The sequence below is a fragment of the Vipera berus genome (assembly GCF_964194415.1).
Source record: "Vipera berus genome assembly, chromosome: 8".
Taxonomy (NCBI): Eukaryota; Metazoa; Chordata; class Lepidosauria; order Squamata; family Viperidae; genus Vipera; species Vipera berus.
Window position 1 is genome coordinate 2,444,871 of NC_138211.1, and position 19,049 is coordinate 2,463,919.

At 44.9% G+C, this 19,049-nt stretch overlaps 1 protein-coding gene across 4 annotated transcripts in view; it reads left to right on the forward strand.

The window, feature by feature from the left end:
- Positions 1–19,049, forward strand: part of CBL (Cbl proto-oncogene) — a 31,235-nt gene that overhangs the window by 7,835 nt on the left and 4,351 nt on the right. For 3 of the 4 annotated variants that reach the window (XR_014027225.1, XR_014027226.1, XM_081333773.1), the window contains exons 3-15: positions 7,402–7,548; positions 8,780–8,936; positions 9,375–9,496; positions 9,972–10,109; positions 11,236–11,323; positions 11,850–11,981; positions 12,554–12,754; positions 13,761–13,898; positions 14,686–15,045; positions 16,215–16,306; positions 16,958–17,113; positions 17,664–17,767; positions 18,631–18,816. Coding sequence is in view for 2 of the 4 variants with exons in the window: in XM_081333773.1 (XP_081189899.1) it covers positions 7,402–7,548; positions 8,780–8,936; positions 9,375–9,496; positions 9,972–10,109; positions 11,236–11,323; positions 11,850–11,981; positions 12,554–12,754; positions 13,761–13,898; positions 14,686–15,045; positions 16,215–16,306; positions 16,958–17,113; positions 17,664–17,767; positions 18,631–18,816 (2,021 nt within the window). In the remaining 2 variants the exon portion in view is untranslated. The remainder of the gene's footprint in view (positions 1–7,401; positions 7,549–8,779; positions 8,937–9,374; positions 9,497–9,971; positions 10,110–11,235; positions 11,324–11,849; positions 11,982–12,553; positions 12,755–13,760; positions 13,899–14,685; positions 15,046–16,214; positions 16,307–16,957; positions 17,114–17,663; positions 17,768–18,630; positions 18,817–19,049) is intronic. The other variant, XM_081333774.1, reaches the window with a different exon arrangement.

Sequence of the window (19,049 nt, forward strand, 5' to 3'; positions counted from 1 at the left end):
CTCTCCACTGTTCTTTCAGTTAGTTTCACTTTAAGCCAGTAGCGCTTTCTGCTACTTGACGTACAAAAGCTGACGTCAGGAAATTGCCGGGAAGGTGGGCTAGTTTTTGTTGAGAGTTTGGTGTCTTCAAGGCCTTGGAAAGCTGTCAAATGGCATTTTCATGTTTTTGGTTTTTTTTTTTAAAAAAATCATTATTAGGAAGCCATAGTTAGTCTTTTTTGTGGTATGTAAGTCAGTCACTATCTCTGGGTAAGATGCCAGGAATTCAATAGGGCATTGGTTACCTTGAGCAGTGTCAGTGAACAGTACAGATTAAGTATGACGATTAGTGGGGAAGAGGCCCTTGGATCATTATTATGAGTCATTTACTGTGTACATTTGCGACTGGAATGGGATTTGTTCCTAAGACCTCAGCCTCCCCTGTTGCTCTCAAGGATGAGAGGCAAGAGATCAGAGAAAAATACCATGTTGGTACATTGTTAGTAGTAAAGATAGATCAGGGCTTATTTTTAACAGATCCTCAGAGAGGTTTGCAGAGAATTTGCCTGAATCCAAAACCCCTAGAGCAGGGGTCGGCAACCTTGGCTCTTTTATGACTCGCGGACTTCAACTCCCAGAATTCCCGAGCCAGCTATGCTGGCTCGGGAATTCTGGGAGTTGAAGTCCGCGAGTCATAAAAGAGCCAAGGTTGCCAACCCCTGCCCTAGAGGTTACTACTTGATTTTGAACACGGGTCATAAAAATTAATGCCTCAGTCATTGCTCGGAGGTCAAGGTTTCAGCTGTTGACGATATGATTTCACTGTAACGGCATGTTAAAACAATGTCCAGTTCTAAAAAAATGTTTTCCCAAGATTTGTAAATCTCCCCCCTCTTTTTAATGAAAACTTAATTTGGCATAGTAAGGAGTGACGAGCATTTAAAGCCAATAGCCAATGTATTGAGTTCTTGCCTCATCCTGTCGTGAGACTGGGGGCTCGGCTGTCTGTGCAAGATGTCATGCTTGTCTTTAGCTGTAGGGACTAGACTAGGAACAAATCCATACAGAAAAAAGCTGCAGATATACCAAGTGTTTTTATACGTATGAAATGTGCGCAGCTTCATGAAGGAAGGAAGCTGATCTGATTCAGGCTTCTTTTTTTAAAAAAAGCACTTTTGAAATATGCCTGGCTACAACCACCATTCGGAAGCAAATTCACCACTAATCATTTCGTTTCTTAATGTGAGGAGCTGGATCAGAAAAACACAATAAGGCATTGTTGAGGCAGTCTGTCCGAATCCGCTGCAAAAAAAAATAATAAAAAAAAATTGCCTGCCCCTTCCTTCAAATTAACCAGGCACTTCAGAATGTAGGAAGCTTGTACAACCCACTTCTGCATTTCAATTAGCGCTCCTTAGAGACTTAAGTTCAAAAGCTGCCCATAGAAAAATAAGACGTCTTACTTGCCAGATTGCCACAGTTCAGATTGAACTGTTTGCTGTCTAAAGAGATCTGCTGGAATGAAGAAAATATATTTCAGTGTTGGTCTGTAGTACTCAAGAGAGAAATGGGCAAACACCTCCTGTGTCCATTCTGCAGTCCCGGCTTTTCTTTTAAAATTGCTTGTAAAGAGTTTAAACATGGTCATGAATAAAAAAAGATGGGGGGGAGCACTTATTAACAATCCATCAGCCTTTCCCAAACTGGTAGCTTCCTGATGAATGGGACTTCAGTCCCCATGAGCTCAAGTTAACCATGGCTATTGGTTGTGTGGTCTGGAGGACATCAAGTTGGGAGGTCAGGAAATGGGAAGTGCTGTGATAGGTACCAAGGTGGAATGGAGGATTAGAAACAAATATATTGTTGGTTTTTAATGTTAAAGAAAGTTCCATGGTTAAGCTTTTATTTTTATCTTGATTCATGTGCCTGCTGTGAATTTTATGCCAGTGCATTGGGGAATTAGTTCATGAAATCAGAGTAATGCTGGATAGTTCTTTATATATAGGCACTTGATGATGACATGCTTGCGTTTGAGATTTATTTTATTTATTTTAATCCCATTTATATCCCGCCCTTCTCCGAAGACTCAGGGCGGCTTACAAGCTTAGCAGTAGCCTTCATTCTATGTATATGCCTGCTTATTAGGGCTTTCACACACACACCCCAAGCGGCATTATTACAAAGTCAGCTTAATTGCCCCCAACAATCTGGGTCCTCATTTTACCTACCTGGGAAGGATGGAAGGCTGAGTCAACCTTGAGCCTGGTGGGATGCGAACCTGCACTAATTGCAGGCAGCTGGTGTTACTTAAGGAGGCATTAGCCCACTGCTTAGTTTTCCGTACTTCTCTAGAAAGCAACATACTGTATGCAGCTAATTGGAGCAAAGTAGAACTTCAAATTGCGTGTTGAAAAGCCAGATTGAAAGTAGTTGTGCATTTATTTTTTTACAAAGTTGATTACTATGGGAAACAGGCTCTGAAGCTGAGAGCGACGATGACGAAGGAGCCCACCTCCCCTCTCACTCAGACCATGACAGCAGGAAGTGTCTAAATGTCAACGTATGATTTTTAAATAGGACTACTCAGCACTCATGAGGGATGAATTCACAACAGCAGGATAGTTGTAGCTTTCCTGCAATATTCTGTCATTGGAAGGCCATCCAGTAATTTAACTACCTTGGTGGAATCTGTTAGTTGGATCAGGGATGAAAAAGCACATGGCTGACAGGGGGCATCGTTCGGGTGAGGCCTGAGTTTTTAAGAAATGCACTGTGTCCATGTTTGATGCATTGTGAAAGCCAACCTGAAGGACTTATGGTGGGGCAAAGTTCCAGAGTTAAAGTTTCAGTAAACGTTTATGGTAAAATTACAAGCTCCAACTAGTTACTTTCCATGCAGTGGCTACTATTTATGGCTACTTCATTCCACTTACCAAACGCGGCTGAAACATTACTGTCCTTCCTTTCAAAGTAAAAAGGGAACTGTTGGCAGCGTTGAATCCTTTTGAGGCAAAAAAAAAATGTTCTCCAGCTGTAGAGACAACCAAGCTGCTGAAACATGTCGTTTACTTTCCTCTACTGGCATTGATTAGGCCAGTGGTCCCCAACTGTGGAAAACCATTTTTCTGTGGACCGGGTGGGAGAGTAGTTTCGTGTGCTACCTAGATACCACGCATGCGCAGATGAAGCTTCCCTCGCTTCTTTGGCCTGGTTCCTATTGGGCCGCAGACCGGTCCCGGTCCAGGTCCACAGACCAAGGTTTGGGGAAGATCAGACAACCTTCTAATTTGACAAGAAAAGCTCACTAAATGAATTCTTCCAACACTTTTTCTCCTGAGATCCAGTGCCCATATAACCTAATTTTCCTGCGTAGCTAACTGCCTACCGGAGACAGGCAGTTAAGATTATTTTATCTGACTCAAGTTGCTGTTGCAGCAAGCAGGCACAGGATGCTGAGATAACATCACAAGTTGGCGTTGCGTGCACAATTATTGAGTTTTTTCCAGATGTAGCAACTCATAGCTTGAGATGGAAGAATTCAGCCAGATGCCTTCGCTTGTGGTGGCCATTGCCCACTCTACGTGTGGCAGGATAACCCTGGGCTGAATAAAAACCTCCCCAAGAGACTGGTGGCTTTGCGCTCTCACTTTCTCTGAGTGATAGAAAGGACAGGAGGAAGTAAAGCTAGGATGCTTGTCTCATCTCCCCGGCCACGCGCTGCTTTTCTTCACAAACATCTAAACTATTTGAAAATGCTGTCATTAAATGTTTCCATTTGGTTAGACTCAATGAAGTCAAGGAAAATTTCAGCATTGAGAGGAAGACGGAGCTGGAGAATAAGGAGGGAGACTCTGAATATCCATTGCTTCTTTAGCAATATCAATATGCCTACTCTTGTCAAATTGTATTGAGATACGGTTTCTGAAAGATTGGATTTGGACATTTGGCAGGCCTGTGTTCTTTCGCTTTTCAGAAGGAAACTCTAGATAAGGTTCTAACATTGTGGTCTAAAAAAAAAGATCACACCGTACTTTGTCACCCCTGAGACGCATAACTCATATTCTGCTCTACACACGTGCAGATTTTCTAACCAGCTTCCGTCAATCTGCAAAAGACCCCAACCAGCCAGGAACCCCAACCAGCCAGGAAGAAGGGATCCATTTGCACTGATCTTTACTTTATCGGCATGAAGTCAAATGCGCACCCTGCCCCTGTTTGTAGAGACTTGGCTTTTCCTTATAAACAACTTGCATCTTTATCAGTCTGTGAATTGAACCCTTCCGCCCCTGAGCCAGCACATCTGGCTTCCTTGAGGGAAAAAAAATTGGTCTGTGTTTAAATCTAATAACAGAGCAGATTAGTAGAAATAACATGCATTACCTTTCTGCGGGGGTAGCAGTCTTCTTTCTTCTCATCCATCTCCAGTTTGGACATTTTGAATAAACAGCGATTGCAGAATCAGATTTGTTTACACAAGCTGTCCCCAGGTACATACTCCGTTTTCCTCAGCAAACGTAAACAAGGAAGCATCCTTGTTATTTTTAGACAGGATATTTATATGTTTCAGAGATCTCTCATTCTTTTAAGCCCATTCATAACATTTGTATTTATTAAGAACTCAAAACACTTCTGTTGTTTGCCTTTGTTTTGTTTACCCAATCCAACTTGTAGCCTGCCTTTTGAAACAGGCAATCATTTTGTCACAACACCGTTTGTTTACTTATGTTAGCAGTTTGGTTTTGCAAAGAATTTTATTCTAATTGTAAGATAGTGTAAGTACACACATATTTTTAGGGCTAAGGTTGAAATAGTAACGGCAGGTTTAATGTTAGTTTGAAAATTGCTCATGCTCTCTGCTAGAGCTGCTTTTAAATTTGCCGACTATATTCGTTCTTCTCTTAAGGAAGTATCTTAATACATCTAACAAATTCCTTAGGGAATATTGTAGAAGATCAGGAACCTTACTTATAAATGGTATGCCACATAGCTTTAGTCTACAATGTATTGCAGCTGCTACATATTTTTAAAAAAATGCTATACCCAAAAGAGAGAAAATCTGTGAAGTGTTTAAAGGCTGTATCAATGCCGATTATCATGCATGTCTTCCCTTCCTTAACTTAGCTTCTGCTAGTCATATGAGTGGAATTAGCAGTATATGGTAGCAACTGCTGAGAGATTTCCTGGTGTTTCTCTACTTGAAGTTGCCTTGTATTCCAGAGAGTTAGAATATCTAGCTCCCCCACCCCACCCCCCTGCCCTATAATTTGAAAAACTTGCTTAACCTGGATTTGTAATGGTTGTCTTGATGTATAATTTCAGGAAAGGTGATGCAAAGCAGACATGTTTTCTGCACAGGCATCAAGAGATTGAGGGCAGCTTTTCTGCTGAATATACCGTAATAGCTCAGTTAATGGACTAAAAACTGTTCTTCAGGAGAACTTCTGGGAATTTCTGGAGGAGCTAGTTGGATGTGTGAAGGGACGGTATTGAAGATTTATGGGTGCAAAGAAGGATAGAACGGGTTGACATCCCAGTGACTTCTGCAAGACAGGCTGTTATCATGGTAGAATGCTTTTTATCCAGCAAACAGGAAGCCGGAAAAGAACAGCCTGCTTCAGGTCAGAGGCAAAGACAGCAGAAAGCTGAACTTAGGGAAAGGAGGCCCTGTTAAAGGCTGCAGTGGGGCTGAGTGCTTGTTTGACCTCTTGACTTTTTGCAAAATCTCTGGAGCCAAAAAAGTAATGAAGAACTGAAGAGGACAGCCAAGCAGAGAGAAGTGAAAAACAGAACCTCCTTTGCTTTGATGTGGTGTTAATTTTTAATTCTGTCGTCTGGTTAAGCTACGGTTGTCTTCTGGAGTCGGTGCACAAAGTCTCAACTCCACCTCTATGGATCTGAGGGTCACCACTCTGGCCCGGAGGGAAGACTTGTATCATCTCACCAGCTGCCCTGGCTGTGCGTTTCACTTCATATTTTGAGACTGTCCAGAGTGATTGACTACCTAGAAGCATTGTCTTCGCTCACTTCTTTCCGCTCTCTGTCGTGTGAATCCCACAGGCGTATTTGGTTCTTCTGGGAGGTCCTCCTTGAGAAACTACATTAATTAGAAAGTGAGAATGATGCCAGAACAGTGGTTGATAAGGAAAATAATAATCCGGAATAAATACACTCACAGCTAACTGCCTGAAGATTAAAACAGAGGAATTCCGTCACAGCTAGTCTACTCAACAGATTAAAAAGGCTCCCTTTGACTGCTGCTCTTGTGTAAATGTCTGCTCCTTGTGGGCATAAGTTTAGCAAGTTCCTGGCGTATCACTGGTGCTTCATAAAGGCCTGTAAGTAGAACGCACATTACGCTTAGTGTGTGCTGACCGGTGCTTCTTCCAGAGGATTTTTCCATTTGACACTTAAGAAATAATTTTGCATAAATGGTCAAACCCAACGTGGTCATGACTTTCCAAAAAGTACCTGATGCTTGTTCCTTCGTTTTTTTTCCTGAGACAAAAGACGCCGTATCAGTCAGACTCTCGTTAATTAGTCCAGGGATAACATGGCTTTAAGGGGAGCAAATAACGTGAGGAGGCTAGCAGAAGAGATCACCCTTGGTCAAAGAAAGGGAGGGGCTTTAGGCATCTGTGGGTTTGAGGGTCCCACCCCGACTTTCCATGTGTGTGAGTAAAATAAGTTGTGTATGGCGCTAACTTCCCTTGTATTCCTCGTGGATTTAAAAGCACCCCGAGTAGCTGCTCCCACTTCTTGGCATTAACTTAAAGCCCAAGAGCAGTAAGAGTGAAAGAAGAATCTTATCCTTTGAATTTGTTTGTCATCTGGCACTGTTGATGGCCATTGTGGCTGATAATTTGCTTACAGAAGCAGTCCCCTCCGTACCCTTAAATTTGCTCTTTTCTTTGTTGAGAAACTTGAGAGGGCATATGCAGAAGGTGACGGCTCTTGTGCACTCGATTACCCAAGCCTTAATTTGCTTAATAACGTATATTTAAATTATGTTTGGAATTCTTTTGAATGAAATGTGGTCTGGGCAGATGGTTACTGGATAACACTGATTGAAGGACTTGTAAACTCCTAGCTGGGTCTTCATTTTTCTGCCATACTTTCAAAGCATTTTAGCAGTCGTTCTCCTACACCCTCTGGGTAAGCAAATAAGACACCTGAAAAGATAAAGTACTGTAAAGCTAAATTTCCAAACTGCTGTGAATTAGAATCCATTGCCGTTGGCTTCAATATTAGGAAAATCAATTTGGAATGTGACTTGAAAAACTCAAAAGTTCTGGTTTCTCCTCTCATTTCCTGGGTACTTCTTTCCCATTTCTCAGCAGAATAATTTGTTTATTTAATTTATGTGTCCAGAGTAACTCTTGGGGGGGCTCACAGTTACAAAGATGTGTTTTTCTGTCCTTGCAGGCGCAACCTGACCAAATTGTCTCTGATCTTCAGCCACATGCTGGCAGAACTGAAAGGCATATTTCCAAACGGACTCTTCCAAGGAGACACTTTCCGAATCACTAAAGCAGACGCAGCAGAGTTTTGGAGAAGAGCCTTTGAGGAGAAGTAAGTACAATTCTCGAAATAAGCTTCTAGGCCTCTGGCCGTTCTCTAAGCAACTCCTAACTGGACTGGAGTGGTTTGTGTCTCATGGTTTTGCCACATCCAACATACGTGAGATGGAATCCCAAAGTTACTAGACTATCAAGGCTGGGTGGAGCCATTCAAGTACTGCTTTGAAAATATCTGACTGTAGCCCCCACCCTTAGAGGATTAAAGTATCTCTCCCCCCCCACACACACACACATACATACACATACATACTTACACAAACCTTCATGATAATCTTCAGCTTTACCCTTTCCTTGACATAAAAGAGTTGACTTTGGGGGGAAAAAATTGTTCATGGTTGATCTGTTGAGGAATTGAAGTTTCACTTGGCTTCAAGAGGCTAGACTACCATAACTTTAGATGTTTATCTCTAGAGATTATTTTTGATCACATTCCAGATTCATGTTTTTCCCATCTGAAATATGCACGGCATATCTGCAAATTAAGACTTATGAAATATGTGCACTCATGACCTTGCCTGCAAGCTGTTGGTTTTCCTTCATTACTTCCTTCATTTAATATCTCAGTACAGTTACTTAGATGTCAGAGATCTTGTTTAGATGCAGTTATGTGACATTCCTTCATACTGCTGCTACGTCAGTAGCTGCTTTAACCGGTTATTGGACAAATTAGAGATTATAGCTGATGCTTTTTGCTTTCAGTAATTGTACATCGTTTCTCTTAAAGCAGTTTATTTTTGGAACAAATGTACCTGCATTTGTCTACTTCAGTTCTTGTGCTTGTGAATCTGTATGCGTGGACAGACTGCCTATTAACTTGGATGGTTTTAAGACCAATTTGTGGAGGACATCATAATCTCCAGTATCAGAAGTGATGCGTGCTTGAATGTTTATAGCCAGGGAGCATGAGTGGGACAGAGCGGTTGAGCTTCTGTCTTGTTCAGGGACTTCCTAGAGCAGCTATTTTAAGACATGTGGACTTCAACTCCCAGAAGACCTCAGCCAGCCACTCGATAGACTCAATCCTGGCTGGCTGGGTTATTCTGGGGGTTGAAGTCCACACATCTTAAAATGGCTAAGGTTGGGAAAAACTGTCCTATATGAATCTGATTGGCTCCTCTAGGAAAGACAACCCTGGGTGGAAGGAAGTCTTTTGTTTGATTTAGCAGATATTTTAAGTCCTTGTGATGCAAAGGAAACCCAGTATTTTTTTATCCCACCGCTAGGACCATTGTCCCATGGAAAACCTTCCGCCAAGCCCTACATGAAGTTCACCCTATCAGTTCCGGCCTGGAAGCCATGGCATTGAAATCAACCATTGACCTGACATGCAACGATTACATTTCAGTGTTTGAATTTGATATTTTTACCCGTCTGTTTCAGGTAAGTTTTTTTTTAAAAAAATATTATTGTTAAGCCATGATTTTCTCAAATACTGATGTTGGTTCACCACTGAAACAGCTTTCTCATTCTTCTGTCAAAATTGCTGATCTTCTTCTTCCTGACTTGTACAGCTGCAACCTTCTCTCCATTTATTGGTTTCCTTGCTTCCCAAATCTCTCTGCTTTCTGCTGTCAGTTTAGATTTCTGGGATCAGGAGGATTGGTACCCTGGCATGAGCTTTGAAGTGATGTATTGCCATGCCCCATTGGAGTGCAGTTAAATTCTCTGCTGCCATTTGAAATGTAACAGTTGTGGTTGAACGTGTGCTAAATTCACTGAGGGGGATGTGACTGCATGGGAAGCGGAATGAACTACAAATGGAAGGGCTATTATTTTCTTGTTAAAATAACTGCCTATCTTTTCACCCACCCACCCCAGCCCTGGTCTTCTTTGCTCCGAAACTGGAATAGCCTTGCGGTGACTCATCCTGGCTATATGGCATTCCTGACCTACGATGAGGTCAAAGCCCGTCTTCAGAAGTTCATTCACAAGCCTGGAAGGTGAGTGCTTCAAAGCGGCCTTTCTAATCTCAAGTCATGTGCTGGTTCAACATTTTATATAAAAGATAGTTGATAGCAGGGATGTCCTAAATTTAAAGCACCATAAATTGCAGTTGTAGGCATATTGATTATTAATTTGTTAATCAAGTTTAGATACCGTCCATCTCACTGACTGGTAGACTCTGGGTGGTTTACAAAATCATAAATTTCCTCCAAACTTAGACATTCCTCAGTACAGAATGCCCCTACAAGGGTGATCAAGCCAACTTAGAGTATCGAAGAAGTAAGGGACATCCTTGCTATGATTGTTAATGCCCATTGAAAGAAGAATTCAGATAATTATGATTGCCAGGATGGGGGAAAAGAGATTTTCTACTGACCTGATATTCAAAACAGGCTTTATATGTAGGAAGTTCAAGTTCAGCTCCGTGTTCGTTCAGCTGTCACTGTGTGTCCTTTTTTTGGGTTGTTTTAGTTACATATTTCGTCTGAGTTGCACCCGACTTGGTCAGTGGGCCATTGGCTATGTCACTGCAGATGGAAACATCCTCCAGACGATTCCCCACAACAAACCTCTTTTTCAAGCACTGATTGATGGCTTCAGGGAAGGCTTGTAAGTGACTTGTTTTTGTGTCGTGTTGTAACTCTGTTCTTTTTTCAGTTGAGGTTTCTGTATAGGCAATCCTTGATTTATGATCGCAGTTGAGCCCAGGATTTTGGTTGTAAGTCATTGTGATCATAAGCCAAATCACCATGTGCTGGGCTTGATTTTACGATGGTTGTTAACTGAGTCACCGCAGTCTTTACGCAATTCACACATACTTTTAAGTCACAATCCTGCTTAACCAGTGAGCATTTTTCCCTGTAAAAAGGGCAGAAACCCTCGAAATGCAATTGCATGACCACGGGGGTGAGGGGTGGGGAGCAGTCATAACATTGAGGACGAGCCATAAATAACTTTTCTTGAGTCCATCATAACTTCAGATGCTTGTTAAGCAACCGGTTGTAAATGGAGGACTCCCTGTAAGTGGAAAACAGAATAGGAATTCAGTCTGTTCTGTCCTAGAGAAGCTGAAGAGCATCTGAAACTTCTTAGCTCTTTCTCTGAAACCCAACCTGGCTGTTGGGCTTGCCCTAATTTAACCTGCCTTATCAGGCATCTGAATTCAAGGTTGTGTACAGTCCTTAGATGTGCAACAGATTTGAGTTTCTCTTTCCAGCCCTGTGGGGTTTGTCAGATAGGCATCAGTCGCAAAGCACAGCAACATCCAAAAGATGGCAGGTGTGTCAGGGGCCTCATTGTGCAAAAGAGGCAGTTATGAACTTGCACAATGATCTCAGATGCCAATAGGTGTGTTGCCTTATTTGCATGGTGATGTTACGATGGACGTGGCATCATTCCCCAGGCCTCCTAGAGCAAATCAGTGCAAGCTTCCTTAAAATACCAGACCTTTGATTGGCTAAAGCACTCCAACAGGTTTGGCTCTGAGCAGCTCGAAGCGAAGAGAGACCTGTTCTGTTTTAATCAATAAGGGAATCACAAGTCAAAATTTATTTTCCCACATTTGGGGCCTTGTGAGGTCTTTTTTTTTAAAACAACAACAACCTTTTTCATAATTAAATGTATCTCCTAATTCAGCTCTCTGCAAGAATGTCATCTCTCCCACTTGTTGTGAGACTCTGCTCTGTCCGGCTATATCTTTCTTTTAAAATAAATACTCTTTGTATCTCTCCTGTAGTTACTTATATCCCGATGGAAGAAACCAGAATCCTGACCTGACCGGCCTGTGTGAGCCCACACCGCAGGACCACATTAAAGTCACGCAGGTGAACGGAGATCACTTATTTCTTCTCCATTCCTTCCATCTAGTCCAGGGGTCTCCAAACCCGGCAACTTTTAAGACTTGTGGACTTCCATTCCCAGAATGGTGGCTGAGGAATTCTGGGAGTTGGAAGTCCACAAGTCTTAAAAGTTGCCAAGATTGGAGACCCCATCATAGTCTTACGCTTAGCAAAAGTACAGAAAGTGCACAAAGGCTTGTGTGGAGTCTACATTTGGAGAAAAGGGTGCTGAATGGAGTAGTGAGGAATGTGGGTTAGAGAGCACTTTCTTTTATCAGATTTTCCATCTCTTGCAACGCCTGCAAGTTTGGAGTCCTTGCAGCCACGATTTAAGAATCGCACCCTGTTCCACTCATGGTACTCCTACCTTTTGAAATAAGTGGCCATCGATGAAATTTTTTTAAAATTAAAAAAAATGCATTGCAAGCTTTAAACCTCTCTGTGGCCCTTGTTGAAGCTGAGTTTTTGAAAGGCTCTTTACCTCTGCCCCTCTCTGGCTTCTTACCCTCAGGAGCAGTACGAACTGTACTGTGAGATGGGCTCCACCTTCCAGCTCTGTAAAATCTGTGCCGAAAACGACAAAGATGTGAAGATCGAACCTTGCGGTCACCTCATGTGCACCTCTTGTCTCACGTCGTGGCAGGTATGGGAGTTGCCCCTTCTCAGAGCCCCACTTCGTGGAACACAGCCTGCTGCCGCCTGTGCAGAAAGGGGCAGCTGGCCGGTTTGCCGGGCTGGGCGTGTTGTGTCGCAGCTTTGCCCACTTTTGCAAAAGGCAGCTGGAATGGCAGTTTTTTTGGCTAGGCTGTGTCAGCTGTCATGCAGTTGTGCTCCAGTGCGTTTATGCAGCGAAAATGAGTGTTATGAATATGGAGTGGCTGACTTGTGCAGCTACCTTGAAGGAGACAACGGTGTGTGTGTGTGTGTGTGTGTGTGTGTGTGTGTGAGAGAGAGAGAGAGAGAGAGAGGGAGGGAGGGAGGGAGGGAGGGAGGGAGGGATGCACCATTTGATTTTTCTTTCTCTTTCTTTGGCTGTTCCCATAAGGCCTCTAGTCATCCATTCAGGCTGGTTAATCTCCTACTGCAATAGCAAGTTATAAGTTTCACCCTCCCTCCCTCCCTCCTGTGTGCCAAGGTAATCCTGCTGCCAGCTTCCATGGGGTGGCCCTGAGTGAATCCCCCGGTCCTTAGTCCCTCCTTGCTCTCTACCTGCAGGAATCGGAGGGGCAGGGATGCCCGTTCTGCCGGTGTGAAATTAAAGGCACCGAGCCTATTGTGGTGGACCCTTTTGATCCCCGAGGAGGGGGAGGGCTTCTGAGGCAAGGAGCAGAAGGAGCCCCCTCCCCAAATTACGACGATGACGACGACAGAACGGATGAATCACTGTTCATGATGAAAGAGCTGGCTGGTGCAAAGGTAAGATTGGACTGTTGGTCTCCTCTATGGAAGTAATATAAACGGGGAGGGGATAGGATGGGATGGACTGGACAGACAGACAGACAGAGGTAGCCACTAGGTCTTCAGAATGATATTCTGTACAGACCCTGAACATTCAATTTGACCCCTTTGAAGTTTGCATACTTTTTCTAGTATTTGGTTTCAGACGGTTGTCAGCATTCCACTTTAATTAAATGTCTGTATTGTCAATATTAATGTCTGTAATTGGCAGTCACCTGGGAGTTCTGCAGTAAAATATTGCAGTCAGTAGCCCTGTCCCTTCTGCCTGTACTCTGTCCTGGTATGTTTCCTCCCAGCAATTTGAGCAAAGCTCTGATTGGCAAGGGGTGCTCATGTGTGTGTGTGTGTGGTGTGTGTGTGTTCTTGGATTTTGCAGTCCTTTACACTTACAGCTGTCATGTCTCCTTGTGCTTGAGGTGTGCTGGTTAGCGATGCATCTCTACGAGTCTCTACTTGAGTACTGAATTCACTACCAACTTAGAAAATTTAGCCTTTGCTGAAGCTGCCATTGTTTGCCTGTTGATGTAGCACATTTTATTTGCATAATACATGGACCCATTTTGTTTTCTGCTCTCTTGGAACCTGTTAATGATTTCTGGGTTTGCTGGGTCCCAGCAGAGACCAGTTCCGGCCAGGCCTGTGCCCACGTTGCACCTCAGCTGGTGGCTGTCCTTAAGAGGATCCCTCTATGGGTTTGAAAAACTATGCCCGCTCCGCTGCAAGTCCAGTTCAAGAGGAGCAGGCAGATTAATCAGTGACAGGACAGGCCTTGGGATTCCAGCTGAGATGCTGGAATTAACAGGAGGGAAGAGCACCTGCGTGTATTTGTTGGGTAGAGATGAATAGCAGGTCTCTCCCTTGGGTTGAAGGGAAGGTGACTTGAAAAGCCAAGCTAGTGGCAACCTGATTATTAGGTCGGATTTTTAAAAATGCTTTCCCTGATGTCCTCTTGGCATCTCTTCAGGTAGAGCGTCCCCCTTCTCCGTTTTCAATGACTCCGCAGGCGGCACTTCCCCCGGTACCTCCACGGTTGGACCTTCTGCAGCAGCAGCAGCGTGTGTCCACCCCACCTGGAGCTTCAAGCCCAGGAACCACTTCCAAGGTACCGGAACTTCTAGACCGGACAGGTGTCCTTCCAAAGACGTCTGTCTGAAATGTACCGAGGGAAGAGAGTATTTGTAGCCGAGGGTTCTCTTTCGTGAAGATGTTTCATTACCCAACTAGGTAACCTCTTCAAAGATGATGTCAGCTGGTGCTTTGTGCTCCTTAGCTGAGTCATGAAACGTCTGCGAGACAACTCCCAAGCTCAGAGAGCTCCAGGGACCCCATACGATCTGAAATGTGTTGGGCTGGATTGATTTTCTTCAAGGGCAATGTGGACTGTTCCACTTTCCCTCTTCTTGACAATTCATCATCCAGCTGTTGCATTTCTTGAGTTGAATGACTCCATTCACAGCCTGGATGGACTGATTTTTCAGCCAGGGCCCACTTCTTCCTGCCCATGTTAACAGCATGCTGGGGATCCTTACAAACTTTGGGCTGTGTGGTACTCACCTCAGAGTTACCTTTCCTCTATAACTTGCCTGTTATAGTTTTAATTGTTGTTTTATTGGTGGCTGGAAACTTCTGATCGGCTTTTTGAATAAAAACAAGCCGTGGTGCACGGCTTTGATGATTATACAGGATTACAGGAAGAAGGATATTAGGATTTAACTTTACTGCTTCTCCAACCTCGGTGTCTTTTAAGATGTGTGGACTGCATGGCTGGCTGGGGGATTCTGGGAGTCGTAGTCCATGCATCTTAAAGCCCCCAAGGTAGAGAAAAAAACTGCTTCAGAGAGAAAGGTTAAAATACAGTTGTACTTGGAAAGCTTTCCATTGTTTTATAGGCTGCGCCTGGTTCTCTCCACAAAGACAAACCTCTGCCAATCCCACCGACTCACCGAGACCTTCCTCCACCCCCGCCTCCAGACAGGCCCCAGGCCGTTGGGCCAGAGACTTGGCCTCAGAGACGACCCTTGCCTTGCACTCCAGGAGACTGTCCTTCCAGGGACAAGTTGCCCCCCATGCCCTGTAACCGTCAGGGGGATCTCTGGCCATCGCGGCCGATGTTGAAGGCGCCCCCTGAAGCCTGGGCCAGTCGGGAGCTGAAGAACCGCCATTCCCTCCCCTTCTCGCTGCCTTCTCAGATGGATGCCAGGGTGGAGCCTCACAGACTGGGCAGTACTCTGAGCTTGGACACTCCGGTGGTGAGTGTGTGTGCCAGGCTTCCCACGGGGAGGAGTGGCATCTTATCTCAGCGCATTAACCATGGCCGCTATGACATGCCCCCATTGGGGCACCGGGCCAGTTGGAAAGGCCAGGTCTCCAGGCTCTTTCAGAAAGCCAACGGGTGCCTTGGGCCTCACCTCAGGGGTGTTCCAGTGGATGGGAGCCACAGCGGAAAAGGCTCTTCTCCTGGACCCTGCCAGTCGGAATTCCTTGACCTACGGGGTCTGCAGCACGAGCCTTCTGCCCCTCCTTAGGGCTTATTTGTGAAATTGGTAAAGCTACAAAAATGTCAGGTGCCAAAGAGCAAGTCAACCCGTAAGATCCAATTAGACTGATTTATTGCTACTCATGGTTACGCACAGGACCGTTCACCTCACAGTTGACACCTGCTTGGAGTTAGATAACAGAATTCCAGGAGGGTTGGACTGAGTTCGCTTGTGGCTACGTAGGGATTCTTGGCTGATCCTTCTTTTGACTCCTGCAGATTCTGCCTCTCCTTCTCCTACACAGAGGCAACGGTGGGCATAGCAAGATTATTTCTAGTGGACAAGGTTGCCTGGATCTGGATCATTAAGTCAGGGGAGACGTGGCCCTTGTTGGTTCCTTGGGATGAGTTTGATCCTATAACACCTGAGGAAATGGATGAGATCCATGATATTTCCTCAGGCTGTTCAAGAGGTGACAAAATAGTTGGGCCCATGTGGCAGTGAGAGAAGGAGCTAATGCCCTGGCTACAAGCCAACAGGTGATGCCTAAGTGTGCCCTTTTTATAACTACAAAAATTTTCACGAGAGGCTTAATAGGTTGAGCTCCGGATGGCCCCCGGCCTTCGCTCCTTCCGGCGCGATTTAAAAACTTATTTATTTGAACAATCTGGCCTGGTCTGATGGGTTTGGAGTTGGATCTAGTTTTAACACAGTTTTATTATTGTATTATATTGGGCATAATTATTTAATTCTTTTTAACTTCTTTTTTAACTTTTGTATTTATATTTTGATATTTATTGCCCTGTACACCGCCCTGAGTCCTTCGGGAGAAGGGCGGTATAAAAATTTAATAAATAAATAAATAAATAAATAATAAATGTACCTCTTTTGGTCTCCAACTGTACGCTGGTGATGGCGTCAGACGCAGTGTTTTCTTGCAGAATCAACTCGGTCTTCCTGCTGGCTTAGACGGCGAACATGCTAAAATAAAACCATCTTCCTCTGCCAACGCCATCTATTCTCTTGCTGTAAGGTAAGCTGTGTCCTGGAGAAAGTTCAGCCACTGAACATTTTAAGAATGTTTCAACGTCAGTAGAGAGTGGAATTGCGCAATCGGTTAAACCATAGTTAGAAACTCTGTCGAAACTCTGGGGAGAGCTTCCGGTCGGCATCTGACTCCTCTTTGGTTTCTGATCCTCTCCGCAGCGAAGGCCTGGCTTTCTGGGAAGCGGGAATGCCCAGAGCAGAGCGGATGATTTTAGGCTAAGCCGCTTAGTTAAATCTGGCTGGAGTTTTTGTTTCGTTTGGGGAGGTTTAATAGGATGGCTTTTGGGTGATGGTGCTTGGGAGAAGCCACATGAATGTTGAGTTCAAGATCATGAAACTAAAATAGGATTAAATTGGATCTCGCCAGCTGAGTAACTTAAATGTAAGAGGCACCTCTCTCTCAAGAGAATGTGAGGCCTCGTGGCCTGGTGTGTGTTTGTGTGTATGTGTAAAACCGTATTGCCGGAAGTGTCATTTGTGATGCAAGGCTGGGCATTGCAAGTCACAAAGCTAAGCTTTTGAAAGATTTGACACATGGACCAAAAGCCTTCTAAACTTTTGCTTTCATCAGCAGAGAGCAGCTGGCTGCCTTTTATCACAGATTGAAAACTTGCATTGTTTTCTCTCCCCCCCCCAGGTCATTGGTTGCCCCAAAGCTGCTTTCTGGAGACGCCTCTGGGAACGACGAAGACTCTGAGTACATGTCCCCTTCCTCCTTGCCCCTGGTGCCCCCTGGCTGTGCTGGACAAAAGCCCGATGCCAAACTGCCTTTGGAAATGAATACAGGTTCACGGTGAGGGAGTCCTTTGATTTCTTCTCTCTCCCCCCCCCCCCCGGTGTTTGTGATTGCGATTGAATTTTAGAGGCTCCGAGTGGCAAGGGGTAGAGCCGTGGTGACGCAGTGGTTAGAATGCAGCGTTGCAGGCTAATTCTGCCCACTGCCAGCAGTTCGATCCTGACCGGCTCAAGGCTGACTCAGCCTCGTTAAAATGAGGACCCAGATTGTTGGGGGCAACAGGCTGACTCTGTAAACCGCTTAGAGGGGGCTGTAAAGCGCTGTGATGCGGTATGTAAGTCTTAAATGCTGTTGCTGGTGCTTGTTATGAGTGAAATCGGCTGGCCTTTGAATTCCCTGCAACATTGTCGGCTAGAATGGTTTGAAGCTTGGCACAGAGTTGAAAACAACCTGATCAGAAGGATGCTCTTCTGCTTTGTGCACGGGCCAAGGATGACTTGCAGGCTCAAAACGGCACAGCTTGTAGGTCCGTGCTGACGCGTTGAGCACAGTGTCTCTCCGTGTTGTAGGATTTGAATCCAATGCCTTCTCTTTCTCTTTCTTTCAGCGTCTTGGACTGTGAGCAGGAGATGGAGGGAATGACTTACGAAGCAATGTTCAATATTCAGTCCCAGGGAGCACTGTGTTCCTCTGAAACTGCCAGCATGGCTGGTAAGTTTCCTGGGAAATGAAATCACCTTTCGGCTAGATGGATATTGCAAGAAGCCAAAATGAAGGAAACAGTCTCTCTCTGCTAAGAAAAGCACCCACGCGTTCCAGCCAGTGCCTCTGCTTTCATTATCTCTCTGTGTTTGTCTGTACGTCTCATCCAGAGCCAATAATATCTCATTTTCCTTCTCCGGCCCCTTGGATGGAGGAAGGATCGAGCAGTTCCTCCTTGAGAATATAAGCCCACTTGCACTGGGCATTATGTACACAATAGCTACCATCCTACGTGTGACTGTGACAGTTCACTCTGGCAATTTATAGCAGGGAGCAAAAATTACAGGCTGACTCTCCCACCAGGTTGCTCTTTCACTCTCTTGAGGTCTTTGCTTTCTGTGGAATGAAAAAAAAAATCTGCAATTGCCATTGTTTCAAATTTCCATTTATTTAGCGTACGGCCTATCATACCTGGACTAGCAATATAAACACTTCACCTAGGTCCCTATAAAACACAATATAATATAAATGTCAAAAAGATCTGTGTTCAAATACCAATGTCTAGGCCAGGGGTGGGGAACCTTGGCTCTTTTATGACTTGTGGACTTCAACTGGCTGGCTTAGAAATTCTGGGAGTTGAAGTCCACAAAGTCGTAAAAGAGCCAAGGCTCCCCACCCCCAGTCTAGCCCATCTCCAGATGGGAAAAGGGCTTTTCTGTGTGCTCCGCGTCACACTTTTTAAGAATTTCTGTGCATTTTGGATCAGTGTTAAGGTTTAGGCTCTCTGTGTTCCTCTTGAAAGCGCGCACTCTCCTGATGAGCCTGCAGGCTGGAGGCCTAAAGGTGTGCTGAAAAGGCTCAATCCTTTCCAGATGCAGGGGAGGTGGTAGCCGATGAAGAGGCCCCCAATGGTCCTGAGGAGCCGGGGAACGAGGAAGACAGCTATGACGTTCCCCGCTCATCCGCCCAGCCAGCCACCACTCGTCGCTCACTCTCCGATATCTCCAACGCAGCCACCTCCTTCAGCCGCGCCTCTCTGGATGGCGAACTTCTAACAGGTGCTCACCCATGTTCTTGGGCAGGCTGGCGGGTGGCGGAGGCCTCTAGGAAACAGCCCTGTCTTGGACAGGCCGTAAAAGTTTGGGAACAGAGAGAGGGGCAGAGCTGACTATCTGCCCTGGACAAAATCTCAAGCAAAATACCTGGATTTTGATTGGGAGCCCCCAGCATTCAAATCCCTGGAGCTGGGTGATAATGACCACTGACTCCCCCCCCCCGCCTTTGTCAAGTC